Source organism: Mixophyes fleayi, chromosome 3, assembly GCF_038048845.1.
Source record: "Mixophyes fleayi isolate aMixFle1 chromosome 3, aMixFle1.hap1, whole genome shotgun sequence".
In the NCBI taxonomy this organism is placed as follows: domain Eukaryota; kingdom Metazoa; phylum Chordata; class Amphibia; order Anura; family Limnodynastidae; genus Mixophyes; species Mixophyes fleayi.
The window spans coordinates 237642076-237658574 of NC_134404.1; the positions used below are offsets into that span (position 1 = coordinate 237642076).

General features: G+C 40.2%; 1 protein-coding gene across 2 annotated transcripts in view; it reads left to right on the plus strand.

The window, feature by feature from the left end:
• The window catches only part of NUP133 (nucleoporin 133), a 125524-nt gene that overhangs the window by 25752 nt on the left and 83273 nt on the right, over positions 1 to 16499 (plus strand). For both annotated transcript variants that reach the window (XM_075203302.1, XM_075203303.1), the window contains exons 3-7: positions 1307 to 1410; positions 1610 to 1711; positions 8511 to 8642; positions 12751 to 12921; positions 15467 to 15619. In XM_075203302.1, the coding sequence (XP_075059403.1) occupies positions 1307 to 1410; positions 1610 to 1711; positions 8511 to 8642; positions 12751 to 12921; positions 15467 to 15619 (662 nt within the window). The remainder of the gene's footprint in view (positions 1 to 1306; positions 1411 to 1609; positions 1712 to 8510; positions 8643 to 12750; positions 12922 to 15466; positions 15620 to 16499) is intronic.

Genomic DNA, 16499 nt, shown 5'->3' on the forward strand with positions numbered 1-16499 from the left:
TCTGTGCTCATAGCTTCTTCTTACCTCATTGCCTGCCAAACAATTCTTGCACTACACTCCCTGCTTTCTTTTGCACATCCCTATTCTGATTCTTGTCAATCCCCACACACACCTGCTTATGCTGACTCCTCTATACTTTGTTCTCCCACATGTCTCATGTGCCTGCTTGTCCTCACATGAGTACCGTTTGCCAAACTGACCAACTCTGCTCCACCAGTAAGAACACCATTACATGTGCTCCACTCCCACCTCTTTTCTAAGTAGCAATTGCATAATGAAACTTCTCACCCAGCAGCAAACCCTCGGCAATACTCGCATGACCATAAGACCCCATCATTCTTCTGCCTTGTCCCGGACTTGCCTTTACTAAATCCTATCACATGCTCAACAGTCACTCCTCCTGGCAATTTGCCATCAATACGCAACAAATCCTGTCTGGCCATGTAACTCTCTACGGCATGGAGATCGGGGAACACATTTCAGGCTCTTCTTCGGAGAGCATTGTAGACTAGCATTACAGCAAACGTAGCACTCCATGCCCACTTGGATCTAGGTGTATAGTAACGTGTATGTACACTATCCTTCATGTCTGTATGGGTGTCCCCATTGATGAGTGTTTCCTTTGCATGCATGTTTTGTGGTAAATATTAGTAATACAGTCAGTGCCGTATTTTGTATTTGCCCCACCACATTCACTCAATCGAAACTACACCTTTGACCCTCTGCATAGTTCTGAATTTTCCAAAGCAAGTTTCCTTTCCCTTTCTCACCTATCATGTTTTCTCAGATTCATCTGCAAGCGTCCTCTCCACATATTCACATGTTTTCACAGACACAGTGAAAATGAAGTGTACATTCAGATCTACCTTTCTCATTATGGGCCACACATAGAGCTAAATCTTATGGTCTTATGTAGAGGTAAATTAACAACTGTTAAATAAACAAATGCTTTATCAGTTTAAAATTATGGGCTATTTTTATAGCCTTATTGAGTAAATTAAATTGTTGTGAAATATTAAAAAGATACAAAGAAATTACATTGTCCTTGGCACTGGAGGAGTTCAAATAGGGCAAAAACTTACCTAAAAGTCCTCTACAGCTAGTTAGTGCTGGGGGGAATTGGGGAGAAGACGGGGCTTGATGAACTCCTTGTGGTGGGAGTCTCCTCTTCAAATTATGTGGCCCCTTTTCTAGCTATTTTTAAAAATAATCCCCTTCACTGCAGAACGCATTAAAAAGCCCAGGATATGAAAGAGGTATTGTAATCCACACTGTATCACTATTATTTTTTCTCCCCACTCCACAGAAGATGAGTCTTTAACTGTCAAGATCCATGATTTTGGATGGGCCTGGTTGGTATGCAGGGATCGCATTATAATCTGGAAGATTAGTCAGTCTTCATCTGCAAAGGTAAACCTAGGTTTTTAACGCTGGCTGCTTATGTGCTTTGTGTGTTGTGTATCCATTAGTAAGTTACAATATCTTTACTAATATACGGTTTGCTAATGAATGCAATGTATATATACATCTATATTGTCGTTTTTGTGTGGGTTTTTTTTGTGGTTTCTTTACATAGTAACCACAGCTGTTTTTAATACTTTCTCATCAGTTATCGGTGTGTAAAGAGCTGCATCTCCCACCTAGTGATTATCCATGGTCTGCAGATCTGGTAGACATATCTGCTCATGCTTGTGATGCAGCATCCACACAAGTAAGTGACCATAATGTTTCAGTGTTCTATGGTATGTTTAACATCTTAGCTGCTGTGACTTTTTTTCTTTTTTCTTTACCCCTATATTGAGACAATTTTTGCTCTTTTTGAACTAGTCGCATTCCAACATCAATGTTAGTCATTTTTTTGTGCATGACCCATGGAGTCATACTTTGTATGATTTATATTTATTTTTGTCTTCAGAAGACTGTTCTATTTCACTTGTCCCTGTCTAGCAGAAATGTGGGGGAACCATGGTAAGAATATTTACGGTTTGGTATAACTCTCCCCTGGTTGGTTTCCAATGCTCCTCACTCCTTGCTGACAGAGTTTAACCATCCCCTTTTACTTACTAACATTGATGCTAACATAAAGCAGACACCTTTGCACTGAGCACTTGTGCTAAGAAATGCCACAGTGGGGTCTCCATTTAAGTTACTTACTGTAAACCCAGAGATATAGAAGCTGTTGGAGTATTGGTGGAATTCAGTACCACAGAGCTGCAGTGATCTGTGATCGCTGGAATTATCCTTTTAGGATGGATACAAGAACATACATGAATTTTCAAACCTTTGTGTATCAATGATTTTATCAGAGTAGGCGTGGATTTAAAGGGGGGAATTCAATTGACCATGAGATATTTTTTTAACACTGCGTTAATCCATTTTAACGCTATTTTTGTTATAATTTTCGAGCGGGTTAATTGTTTTTTAACGCGGCACGTTAAACAGGCCAATATGCTGTTTTATCTCGCCGCTCTTTGGGGTGTGCTAAAAATAAAAAACCTAAGAAAACTATTTGAAATCATGTAATAATGGAAAAAAAAGATAAACCATGTTTTATCAGTAATGCATAACATATAAAAGTTGATTTTCTTGTGAAAAAAATAATGAAAAAAACCCATAAAAATATAAATAAATAAAAATCGCTTATTAAATATATTTTCTAATGTATGAAAATGTATGCCAGTCCTTTTTTTGTGTTATACATGAATGCGTTAAACACTCCCCTTCACTTGAATTGCACGAGTTTTAAAGTTGCGTTAACTAAAAACGGTCGCTATTGCAGTTAAAAACCCGCGTGTGATTTATTTTTTTCAGCGCTGCGGGAAAAAAAAACTTGCAGTCAATTGAATACCCCCCAAAGAAAGAGAGAAAAGGAAAATGAGATGCTTTTTATGCATTTCTCACTCAAACAGTTTTGGTAGTTCTAGACAGAGGAAACCTAAGAGATATTTAGCACTATAAACTCAAATTACTTTTGGCAAATTCAAGCCCCTTCTCAAATATTGAAAAAACTGCAGTTTCAATTAGAAACATAAATCAACATTTACACACAAGAAAAAAATAAATAAATAAAAGCGCTGAACGTTTTGTTGAGAATCAGAAATGATGGGAAACTATTTGTCTGTTCAGAACACACATTAAAAGGGGTGGTGGTGGTGGTGGTAGTGTAACAAGTTGAGCAGGGGGTTTTCATCAATTGCCATTCAAACCTGAGACTTATTTAAACATTAGGTAGGTTCTCTTCCATCTGGCAGGGGATTTGGTGACTCTTGATAGTAAGGAGTGACAGGTGACAGCAGGAAGATAGGAAACCGTATTATAAAAGCTCTGTCTTATGGTTACTTTTGGTCTTTGTACATCTCTAAACTTATTACTGTGTACATGCACTGTGATAAATTTTGGTTAAACTTTTAATCCATTCCATACTCTCAGTAATGTCACTCGCTTTATTCTAATAATTAGCCTGGCTCAAACTGCCTCTGAGCTATCTACAGGTAATACAGCTATCTAAGATTTACATCACAGTTTTCAACTGAAAGATTAAAGCTATAACAGCTGCATCTCTGCAAATGTAAGGACATTTATCCCTACAATAAAATTGTATTTCTCTTTCCTACCATTGGGGGACACTGCGATACATTGGGGTATAGTAGGTGGACTGGGAGTTTAGGCACTTATAAACTTGTTTGTTCCTGTCCCTCCTCCCCTACTATGCCCCTCCTCTGCAGCTCAGACCTCAGTTTTTTGTAAGTGCCTAGGAGGTAGGTCACTTCGGTATAGGCTTCTGCCTATACTTAGTCTAGTTTTAGGCTTTTACATGTTATTTTATTTTATTTCCTTTCCGGTGCTGCGTGGGGATTGAACCTAAGTCCCAGAGGGGTGAATAGTCTGTCGGCTTCCTTCACCCGGGTCCCTGCGCTAGGTAAGCAGCAGCCTGGCTCAATTGCCTAGCACCTATGCCGGCAGTCCTCCTCTAGAGACGAGCACTTAGCCCCATAGAATGTAAGTCTGCCATACAGGCAGCTTTTATATGACAGCCAGCAATGCAGGACGAGATGGCCGAGGGCAAAAGCTTTACTACGGCCGGGAGTGAAGCTACATTAGCATCTCCTCCACGGTCCGACTGAAATGCCGGCAAGACCCTCCCCTCCTTCCCCTAGACAACGAGCGGGGGGGGAGGGGGGGGGCAGAGAAGCAATCGCACTCCATAGGAGCCAATTTGCTCGCAGATGCGCCCCGCAGCCTGGGCACCATAAGAATAGCGGAAGGGGCATTGTAAGAGCCGACAGCCATAATTAGTGTGTGCGGTTTGGCGGGGCATGGAGGCGGCCATCTTGAAGGACGAGTGGAGCGTGGAACTTCCTCCTCCCTTCCCCTTTAAGCGTCCTGGAGCGGACGGCGGCCATCCCTGGAGACTGTGAAAACATTACAGTGTGCTGCACGCTGCAATCATTCAGCCCCGGATCTACAGGTACCTCTGTATTGTTTTACCTGTTTAGGTCTTGAAAGAGGCTTACACAGTTCAGTCGCTACCCAAACTTTATGGCGCGTATGGCGGCCATATTGGAAATGGAGACAAGCTGCTGGCCGACTCTGCCTTTCCTTAGCTGGTATTGTGTGTATCATTAATACTAATGCTATTGAAAACGATGGATAAACGATTGAGTGTGGCTTAATGGGTTTATCTTCTTCACATACAGCACTGTAACACCCGGTGTTGGGGAGAGTGGTGTTATAGGAATACTGTGTATACAGACTCGGTAATGGGCTATTTCTTTAGCCAGCAGACTACTATAAAGAGATAGAGCCGTACTTTACTTATCTGGTTCTGCTGTGCTATGCTATACCTGTGCCAGGTGTAAATGTAGATTATCTATTGCACAGGACTACAGTAGATTTATCTCGGAGCCTGGAGATTGGTGGATATTGTGAGGATTACCTCGTATATAGTCTTGGTAAACACCTACTATACTGTGATTATGTAAAAGAAATGGAGATTTATATTATACATTTTTCTCTGACATACCATTATGGCTAAAAGGGAGGGGACTCCCAAAGGGGTCTGAAACTATCTGGTATGTTTGCACTACATTATAGAGGTGCCACAAGAATAATATATAGACTTATTCTGTGTACCAACTAACAAGGTCGTATTGCAATGTGTATATAATATATGTACCCAGGGGAAAGATAACAGTTTAATTCTGTAACTTTCCAAGGTATTATGGCTATAAGGGGCCACCTACAGCAGTAAGCCACACGCTGGTTCGTCTGTACTGCATTATGTATGTATGTGTGTGTGTATATATATTGGCCAGAATAACAGGATATGTTTCAGACTGTCTCGCTGATACGTCTAGGCCGTGTTATATCTGTGCCAGATTTATTCGTAGATGTTCAACACCTTTGCCTGGATGCTCTCTGTGTAGCTTGCGATGCTAAGGCCGGTGAACGAGGTGCTCCCACTTCGGTATCGGCAGCTCGGGAGAAGGCAGTCTAAGCAAGGATCACTAACAGTATCAGTGATCGAACGCACTAGAGTGATGTTAGGGTCGGAAAAGGTACGTGAACCCCCCCCCCCCCCCCCTTTTATCACAATTCTACCCACACTCAGTTCACACAGATCATATCTGTCGCAGGCACTTCTTCCCAGACAGAAGGCCTATGTGTACTGATCTGATTCCACACATTAATGGACACAGCTGCTCACCATCTCACAGGGGTAAGTATAAGTTTGATGGCCAGAGTTCTTCAGTCAGGATCAGAATATGGTCTAGTCCTCAACATGCGAGGGCTAGTTAGATCTTGATTCAAAGACAAATACATTAACTCTGAAAATGCAACACCCATTCTCATGATGTATATATTATCAGCTTAGGCATCAAACACACTTTAACCCTGGCGGAATTTGGGTTGACGGCCCCATCCGCACCTCCTCCAGAGGCTGGGCTCGGTGTCTGACCTTTTGGCGGAAGGCCAAATAATTATTACGCAGGCCACAATTTCTTCATAGAATTTTCTCCCTGGAAAATATATGAAAAGTAACACGTGGGGTTAACAACCCTTGTGACTCGTATATTTACCTATTCTGCTATCCCTACGCAGGCTAGACGGCCATGGTAGGTTTGTCTCTTACTAAAGGTGTAACATAGCCTCCACTCAACTTAACTGATGGCTACCAGTAGGTTTACAGGGTCATAGCTGAGTTTGGAAATACGCCATTCAGCCATGGCCAGAGCAGTTAGCCAGAGGTACACTTGAATACGTTCCAGAAACGAATCTGCTCACTTTGCCAGTATTACAGGGTAGGCTAAAGGGAGGGCCTCTGACCGTAAGAGTACATCTCTTCCTGTCAGCTCCTCTAGGCACGTCAAGGTCATTCATCTTCCTTCTCGGGGTTACCGTGCCCCATCATGTAGTCCCTTCCTGGCTCCCATAGGAGCATATAGTACCTGCTCAGGTGCAGTTAGGGAAGAAGCCTATATACCTGGTGGTATTCCCGTAGGTTGGGGTAGGTATTCCAACCACTTCCCGATCCACAAACATATCATTTTCCTTCCTTGAAGCTGGCAGTCCTTCAACAGGCAGTCTGCATTCTCTTGTTTCGAATGTAGTCACTGCGCACAGTCATGGCAGGCAGTGTACAAGAGCATTCCGGACATCCGTATACATCATGTAGGCCTTCTTACATGTACCAGTTAGGAAGAGGGCACCGGTGCCTCTTTCGCTTTGGCGGAACAGTAATTCCAGTTCCGCCTCAAGCACCTGCCTTTTCATTCCGCACATTAGACCTCGTGGGATGCCGAGGTTAGGACAGTCCTCATCCGGTCTTCCTAGGTCTCGCAACAGGAAAGAGTTTGGTGTGAGTCCTGCAGCTTTCACACGTCTCAGTGCTGACTTTCTAGGTCGCTTTCTTTCGCAACCTAGCTCGGAAATTCAACTAGCTTCCCGCAGGTTGCTGCCCCATAGCTCTACTACTATTTCAGCACCGTTTTACAGGATTACGGTATCTTCAGGTCTTGCTGTAAAGGGTCGTTGCCGGGTAACGTTGAAAAATGATACCTAGTCCGGGGGATCAGAACACTTGTTTTGCCCACTGCTGTCTGCTGACTCGGGGTACATATGCTTATCCCAGGGTAGGCCACTTGCCTATCGCCTGATCTCAGGGGTCCAAGGGCGGTAGTGTGCAATGCACTCCCTCATTCTACTTTTCCTGTAGGGAAAGGAGGGGTGTCACTCCGGCCAATATTGGTTCAGAGAATAGTATCTGCATTATACTTGCCTCAGGAGCTTGGGGTCAGGTATTGGGTTATTCTCCCCCCCCCCCCCCCCCATGGCGGGTTACGCTCTTCGTGGGCCGCAGGTGGTTTGTGCTCTTCAGGGTCTAATAGACCGCAGAGTCTCTAGCCGAGAGACTAAGGGGGTTCGCTTCTTCCTTTCGGACACTCTGTTATCCAGTTCTGATGACCTTGCAACTACCTCGTCAAGAGGGTTGGGTTCTCTTGGACGACAGGTGAAGGTGCTTCGGAAAAGCACTTGTACAGGATGGCAATGCCGACATCCTCTACAGAGTTCTGGGTTGCAGGGTTTGGCATCCGCTAATGCGAGCTTGCCCAGCAGGTTGTGGCGTACAGCCGTTCCAGAGCAATACCGCCCTTAGAGGCAGCTTGGGTATGTCCCCAATGTATCGCAGTGTCCCCCAATGGTAGGAAAGAGAAAATAAGATTTTTACTCACCTTAAAATACATTTCTCTGACTCCATTGGGGACACTGCGCACCCTCCCTTGCTCTGAAAGTAGTACTGCTTTTGGTGCTATTTTCTGTATTGCTTCGCCTTTCTCCCTGGCTTGGTTATACAAAAACAGATCTGAGCTGCAGAGGAGGGCCATGGTAGGGGAGGAGGGACAGGAACAAACAAGTTTATAAGTGCCTAAACTCCCAGTCCACCTACTATACCCCAATGTATTGCAGTGTCCCCCAATGGAGTCAGATAAATGGATTTTACGGTGAGTAAAAATCTTATTTTATTTTGGTTAAAAAATTATCCAAAAGTCCTACACAAAGCAACATTTCAGTTATATTGTGTTTATAATTTTGGCTCATTCATACATAGGCTTTGAGCTACATTAATGCCTATTTTATATAGTCTTGCAAGGTCTGACTTAAGACTGTCTATTTCACTAGAACACGTGATCTGGGACAGTTGGTAAAATGTTGCCTACTGCAAAATAAAATCCCACCTTCAGTGCCATTGAATGCCTACTTTGTCAAGGTTAGGCAAACTCTGGCTGCAGCTTTTGACGGGTTACAATTTTCCCTATGTGTCAGTCAAACGGTAGTTAGTGTTTTACATTTATTAACAGTTTATTGTATGATATGGTTTCAATATATTTTTTTTTTATTTAAACTAAATGTTCCCCTCTGTTGTTGTACGGAATTGATGGGCTTTTCTACTTGTGTTGTGTGTTATTTCCCAATAGAAAGCTAAATTTATTTTCTGATTCATTGCATAGTCAATTGCGGTAATGGCAGCTACAAGTCAAGGATCAATTCGGTATTGGCCAAGTCTCACACATGAAGAGTTTTACACAGAAACGTACACTGATTTTGGAGACTGTCTTTGTGCGTTTTTAACTGCAGTAAAGGTAAGATACACCAGTCGTTCAATTGTGCTAGCAAAAATGTCCTAATAATATTATAATATAAACAGTCTCTTGGTTTTGTCATGGTTGATTGCAAATCCTTGATGTGGACACGTATCTGGCCGTGACTTGCATTTCTATTTAAAAATTCAATCATCCCACACACTCTGAAGACCCTTCCGACACATGCACTCTAATCTCACGAAATGCAAGTTACCCACCTATAAGAATAATACACTGGTGGCAACAGCTAATATCTGCCCCTGCAGCCCACGCCTCCAACATGCTCCTACAACCATTACCACCTTTAAGCTCATTGCCTCAATCTATTGGACCATATGGCTATAAACATTCCTCTGTTCTAATCCCCAGTCCAAAATCATCCTCCAATTATTTCTTCTCAGTTGTCCCCAGTTATAAATCCTTTGTATCTTTTATAACACACATTACTCCTGTTTTGGACTTCTCTTCCTTCTGTCAGTTACCTTGTTTGTTTGTTTTTTTTGTCTTCTTCCTTGGCTATAAATAGTGCTCTTTCTGTTGCCTTCTATCCATTTTCCTTTCACTGGCCAGATTATCCCTCTGCGCCTTTCCTCTTTTCAACACTGCTGTTACATCCTTGAGTAAAGCTTCCGCGGTCACTGGACTATCCTACTCTGTTTATCCAGCGGAGACATGCAGCATTTGCTTTGAGTGAGATTGTGCAGATTCGCTGAATTATCTTAGTATCTGCAATGAGAGGGGTCAACAGGACATGAGAAATGAGGAGATAGGTAGGTCTGTCAGTGATGGACAACAGGCAGTCCTCTGAGACATTACCTGTGGCCCACAGCTCCTTCCTGCTTTATTGTCAGATTTGTTTGTTGTAGCATGTAACACTTGTTTTAGCGGATATGTTATTACAGATTGGTTTTCTCTTTGATTTAAATGTATTGTTTTAAGATCTTCCTGAGATTAAGGGTAATGAAGGTTGGAGAACCGCACCATGTGACACCTGAGTGTATCAGGATGCTTATCGTTGGTCTATGGCATGTGTTGCTAATTGGGAGTTAGCTGCTAGTTACTTTTAAATAAAGTGTCCTTATCCACAGATGTACAGTCACTGCCATTCTATATTGGGAAAGTGGATGACACTGGCATCTGTGATGTGAATGTGATGACTCTGGCTGTTTATGGGGGAAAGTGGCGCAGTGGCTGCTATACTTTGCTAATAAGCACCTTGTATACGGTCTGAACAAATAATCAATAGATCTTCCAATTAAATTATTATAACAAACAGCAATGTAGTGGGAAGGGTGAGCCATTTTTGTAATATAGACTTCATTTCATTATGCCACTCCATGAGTTTAGAGCAGAGGTGTCCAAATTCAGTCCTCAAGGGCTACCAAAAGTTCATGTTTTGTGGATTTCTGTCTGTACAAACAGGTGGGATAATGACTGACCTAGCTCACCAGTGCATGATTAAAGGAATACTGAAAACATGAACTGTTGGTAGCCCTTGAGGATGGAGTTTGGAGAACTCTGATATAGAAGCTGAGCAGCCAAAGTCTTTTATTAAAACCACTGAAAAATAGTGATGATACTGGTTTAAGGTATGCATAAGGAATGTATTCATGAATAATTGAGGGAAAAATACATGATATTGAGTGTGAGTCACATTGAGAATGTAAATGTCTTAGTGGAAATGAAACTTAAAAAATTATTGTCTAGAGCAGGGTTTCCCAAATCCAGTGCATGTTTTCCATATCTCCTTGCTGGAGCACAGGTGTAGTCATTACTGACTGACACATTGTAACAGATCCACAGGTGGCACTAATTATTTCACTTGTCACCTGGAAAACCTGCACTGTTAGGGGTCTTGAGGACTGGATTTGGGAAACACTGGTCTAGAGAGAGCAGGGCTGTTTCCAATGCTAACAAAATACTTGCTCTTGCTAGATATTTGAAATACAAATGTTAATATGTTCATTGAAGCTTATTAACCACTGACTTGTCAGATGGTCTTTCTCACTGATTACAGCATATAGTTAACAGGGGATGTCACTTTTCATCATGAATATACCAGTGTTTACTGATGGCTTAATAAAGTGAAATTCTCTTTTTATCTCTCAATTGATAGAAATAAAATTAAATGAATTGCAAAAAAATGTTGGATATTTAAATTCTTTAACAGGCGTAAAAAGAAAGTACGTATTTCATGTGGACGATAGGCACTTCTATCTCACTATGCCTCAAGATTGATGCAGAAGCATCACCATGTGAATATTTAGTTATTTTAAGCTTTTAAAACAATTGACAGACCTTTTAAACACTTTATAAGGCTAAGTTACCAAAAAGTAATTTTATCCAGTTAAAAACATATCTCTCTTCATTCACTACTTCCATCCACAAAGTCTAATTATATAGTATTCACTCTAGGTATTGTAAACCTTTCTATATACAGTGCATTTTTTTAAGTTGGTGTGTTTGACTATGGCTTTTTTATTTAATGTATGCCAATATATAGGGTACATCACAATCTAGCAGTTAAATGCTTACAATAGATTTTGTAGAGAACATAGCAAAACATATGAAACACAAACCTATACATTGAAGGACTAACAGCATAAATAATGAAGGGAAATAAACAATAAAGGAAGGTTACCAAAAATAATACATGGGCAAACGGGCTTAATATTGCAGTTATCAAGATGCAAGTCTTTTACTGGGAACAGTGTAGCAGTGAACATTGTGAAGATCAAGTGATTCAGAAAGATGTTTGATCACTAAAAGAAAAGGGTATAATGTAAAAGAGTTTGGGAGAGGATGCTCAGGACCAATAATGTCCTTTTGGTTCTTGTATAATGCACTATGTATCTGATCTTTTGTGAAAAATAGATGGAGCTGGTTTTGAATGTTTATTATCAATACAGGTGATTTAATATATACCAAATATTAATACACTCTGTTCTTGCTGTGCATTAATATATGTGAATTAGCGTTCCTAATTCTTTCTCTCATCTCAAACTACAAATTGAGAACCTCTTGTTATAATGTTTGTATATCAACCAAGAGTAAGATGAGAGAACTAATCTGTTAGTTGGGAGGTCCAAGAAGTGACTTGAGAAAATGGCTGACTTTGTTTGTTAGGTTATATTTTTATATGTACAGAAATCAAATACAGATTTCAATTCTTCACCTAGAAAAGTCCCATTGTTCAATATATAGTTTAATGTAACCTCTTTTATAAGAAGACCATTTATCCATGAAATTTGTTTTAACACTTGGGACAAATGCTACTTTATAGTCCAGGTAACTAGAAGAGGAATAGACCATCATTTATGGGAGATGGCCACACTGAATTTCTAAGGGGAATATCTGTGAATGTTTGTTTTATTTGAATACCAGATTTGTCAATATGATTTTGGTGCCTGCCAAGTAACCTCTTAACAAAGGGTTAAAAGTTGTGAATTTTTGGGGGTGGGGGGTAGTTAATGCTAACAGGTTATCATCGTCAGTCATTATCAGCTATTTATGTAGCACGACTAATTCCGCACCGCTGTACAGAGAACTCAATTTTTAATGGCCGTCCTTTAACCTATTAGTATGTTTTTGGCATGTGGGAGAAAACCGGAGCACCCCAAAGAAAGCCACGCGAACACGGGGAGAACAATCAAACTCTACACAGATAAGGCCATTGTTGGGAATTGAATTCATGACCCCAGTGCTGTGAGGCAGAAGTGCTGCCCTAGTAGTATAGGTTATCAAACTCAATCCATATTCTTTATCCCCAATCCATCTCGGTGTACCTAGCTTTAAAGTTGGTGGTGTAGGACAGCCTGGAGTTTGAGATCTTCATGTTTACAGCAGCATAAGTTTATTTCAGGTTACATGTGGCAGGGACAGTGGCATGATATATAAGTGGGATCAGGACGGCTGAAAGTCACAGGCTGAGATGGTAGAAGAGCAGAGTACCTAAACAGCAACATAATGATGTGAAACTATTGTCAAATTGATCCAGGAAGATTTTGATGTCAGACTTCTATACAAACCAAATACATCAATAAATTGATCCATACAACTTGTTTTTGTTTACATTCGGTTTAAGCTGCTATTAAATGCTCTTTTCCAGGCTGGCAGTTTCATACTGTCTTCATCAAAGAACCAGCTTGTCCGGTTAATGCCAGATTCCTCTGGGAAGATCCATCAGCGATTCCTGCAGCAAGGACAAGGCATGCTGTCTGGTATTGGGCGCAGAGTTTCCACCCTCTTTGGAATATTGTCTCCTACTGTAGAATCCTCTGTAAGTTTTAAAATGTCATAGTGTATGAAGTGTAGCTAAATAAATGAAGATCTCTAAACAAGTGGTTTAGATCTGTTGAATAATTCACAAAGATGTGTGAATCAGAACATTTGCCCTTCGCCTACGTTCACACTTCTCTCGGAAGAGAGCTTTATAATGGCCTCTGATGATTGACACCAGCATATGATGACTCCCCTAGTATGTGGTGCATAGGGCCTGGCGTGTTTTAGAATGCCAAATCTAAACTTGGTTACAGTGGAACTGATCACAAATCCGTTCCTCTCTGAGTAAATGCAGTGGGTTAATAATGTAAGTGAGTAAGGATAGTATGGCAGATTGCAGGGGGCAGGGTTAATTATGCAGATTGAAGGAGTTAATTATTGTTTGCAGATGTTATTGATGGAGGGTTAGGGTTAATGATACAGGAAGGAGAGGTTAAGGATGATTGTGTGGAATGGGTGAGGTTAATTATGGTTAGAATGATGAAGGTGAGATGTTGGACAGAATTGTCTTAGTGATGATGGAGCCATGGGGATAATACTGAGAGTAGGATGAGGAAGTGGTAATAGGGATAGAGAAAGGGATTGCCTGGGCAATGATGATGCTGAAGGTTTGTGCAAATGGGATTTTGGAGTGAGAGGGAGCATAGCTATTGGACTTGGGAGTAGAATAGTTAGAAGAAGAAAAGGTTGCCGGTAGGCATAGAAAAGGGTTATTATGTAGATTGAAGTGCGTGGGGATTTGTAAAGAGAGTAGGGGCTATGTTTATTGGCTCCTAAGGTTGGCTCCTGAGTTCAAAATTATCTGTTAATCCTTGTCCTAAACACATTTAAAACACAGAAAACAGCAGTCATTTCAGATCTCTTCATTACTGTTGTTGCTCCAAATACAAGTGGTAACAATGGACAACTTGCAATGTATAGCAGAGATCCCCAGAGGGAGGGTATGATCTAGTGTGGGTCACCAGGTGGGAGAAAAAAATAATTTTAACATTTCATGGTGGTGTGTGTTCTTTTAAAGTTAAAAACCCCAAATGTAATTCATTCATATTAATAACCAGTCAGTTTTATCAGTATCATTTATCTGTTAAAAGTAACTTATTTTTTAGTCATCAATTCATCATTCTGAATATTGGCACATTCATGCACTTATCTTGGATATAAACCAAAAAGAAAACAAAATCTACAAGGGTATTTCTCCTAATTATAGAGGTTTAAAGTGTGTGATTTACATCTGTCTGATACAGTTAGAAGGTCCAGGAAGTTCGATATAAAATGTAGGCAATGTACACACTGGTGTTAGCAATATGTTTCTGTTAAAATGAAAGTACAAATGCATATAAACCACTTATAGTTTATATATGCACTTAGATGCTTTTACAAATGCATACTATTTGGGTTTTTAGCCATACACCATGGCAGGAAAGGAAGTTCTCTTGTTCACGCCAAACCCATGTGGAAACAGATATGTCCAAACGTCAACGGCATTTCATTGCCTTTAGAATGTGCTCCCATTGAGATTAATGTAACTTCAAACTGTAGTGATCCATTGCAGATGCTCCTAAACAGAGCAAGAAACATTCAGAGCAATATATGCAAATTAAATGCACATCAAAAGATTGTCTTGTTTAGTACAACTTTTATTTTATTTTCACGTATGTTTACATGCATTTGACCTGTGTTAAAATGTGGAATGCAGAATCCAATGTCTATGTAAACCACTGTGGTGACAATGTTTGGGCTTGTCACATTCCAACATTAATATCAGTAATCTGTTAGTGTGATAGCCACACAAATTATACCTCGTTTTTTTTCAGAAGAAAAAAAAGTGTTTTCAGAAAAATACTATTAGTTTTCTAATACCCCCTGTGACAGTAAAAAAAAAAAAATGCACCCAAATATGCAAGAAAGTGAACTAAAAGCAAATGTGTGTTTTTTTGTTTTGCTAACACTGCCAAAAAATACATTTGTGGTTGCTGGTGTGGCATCAGTTCACCTTTCCAAGACTGCAAAATCTGCACTTGAAAATGATTGCTTGCACTTTTATTTTATTATGTTGTTTTTTTTAAAATTGTCGTCTGACAATAACTATGAATGGGGCACCTCATTTGAGAGAGGGGACTTCCCTCTTTCAATTTAGAGTGCCCCTGCATCTCTATGTGCCAGGATGGGGGAGATCTTACAAAACCCACCTCCCATCTTTGGCTCCTTAATGTCTTCTATAGTATAGGGTGTTTGTCTGGTGATCGACAAATAATAACTAGAGGGGCATATCGTTTGAATGAGGTTTTTTTTAACCAGGATTGAGGGTGAGATTTTTTTTAAAAAGAAATCTGTAGTGTAAGTGGTTATTGTTTTTAGCACTTAAAAGGTTAACTAAGGTAAGAATAGACTACTTAGAGTTCACAAATTTGTTTTCACTACAAGGGATACTAGGCTATCAAATAGTGAAGGGCTCATGTCAGTGTATATTAAGTTCTTTTTACTTAAAATACATATGTACTTTAAGTGTTTCATGCAGTGACTGCGGTGTCTTTCTTTTGCAGCTTCTCAGTGTACTGTGGGATAAAAGTGATTGTTTCTACACTCTCACTAACTCCAGTATAAACAAATGGGATATGGATGATACCTCTGAATATCATGTTGTCAGTTGGGACATGAGTCGAGTGCTTAAAGAAAACATCTCTGATGCCATTTGGGTGAGTTGTTTTTTTGTTTTTGTGTGTGTGTCTCCTTCCCCCCCCCCCCATCACCCACATATCTATCTTACTGTAGTGTGACAGCAAGATATTTTCAAATTCACAGAAATAACTTTATTCTAAGTATATAAGTATATTTTAGGCAGGTGTACATTCATGAGCTTCCTTATATATTCCTGTGTCCTCTTCTGATCTGTTTTACTGTCATATTCACTCTTCTTGCTGGGTTTGTTAGTTTAGTTAGTGGGACTGAACATTCTATCAATTGATGATGATTATCAGTCAGCCAGAACAAGGAAGTTTCACAAGGCCATGGTAGATATGGAAAATTGACTCAGTTGCTAAATGATCTGTCTACAATATGTGTGGCTATTTGGTGACCAGGTCAAACCAGATTTGTACTTGCATAACCACCTTAAAATTTCATAAAATTAGTGTGTTGCTGTTGGAATCTCATTGTAAAAGACCTTACCGATCAGACTAAAATTTACGTTTTTTTGAATTGTGCCATTGTCACTGGGAATAACATTTTGTATTTCATAGTCTTCCCTATTTATTGTTATATAGTTTTTTTCCCCCCTCTGTCTCGGGAACTGGTGGGGCTTAATTTTTGTAGTCAGACCGCACAGAACACTACCACACTTGGAGCTGATTCGTTGCAACACAGTTTTTAAATAATATAAAAGTTTTAATTGGAATGTTAAAAAAAAGAAATGTAGTAATGTAATTTTTTCTACACAATCCTTAATACTTCTCAAGAGTGGCTGCCATTACAGTAAATATTAAATAGGCCAATGAGAGCGCATCACATAAGCTCTGAGACACTCACAGCCTCCACTGCGTGTGCAAACGTTCTTGTCATAGTGGATCTAAGATGTCT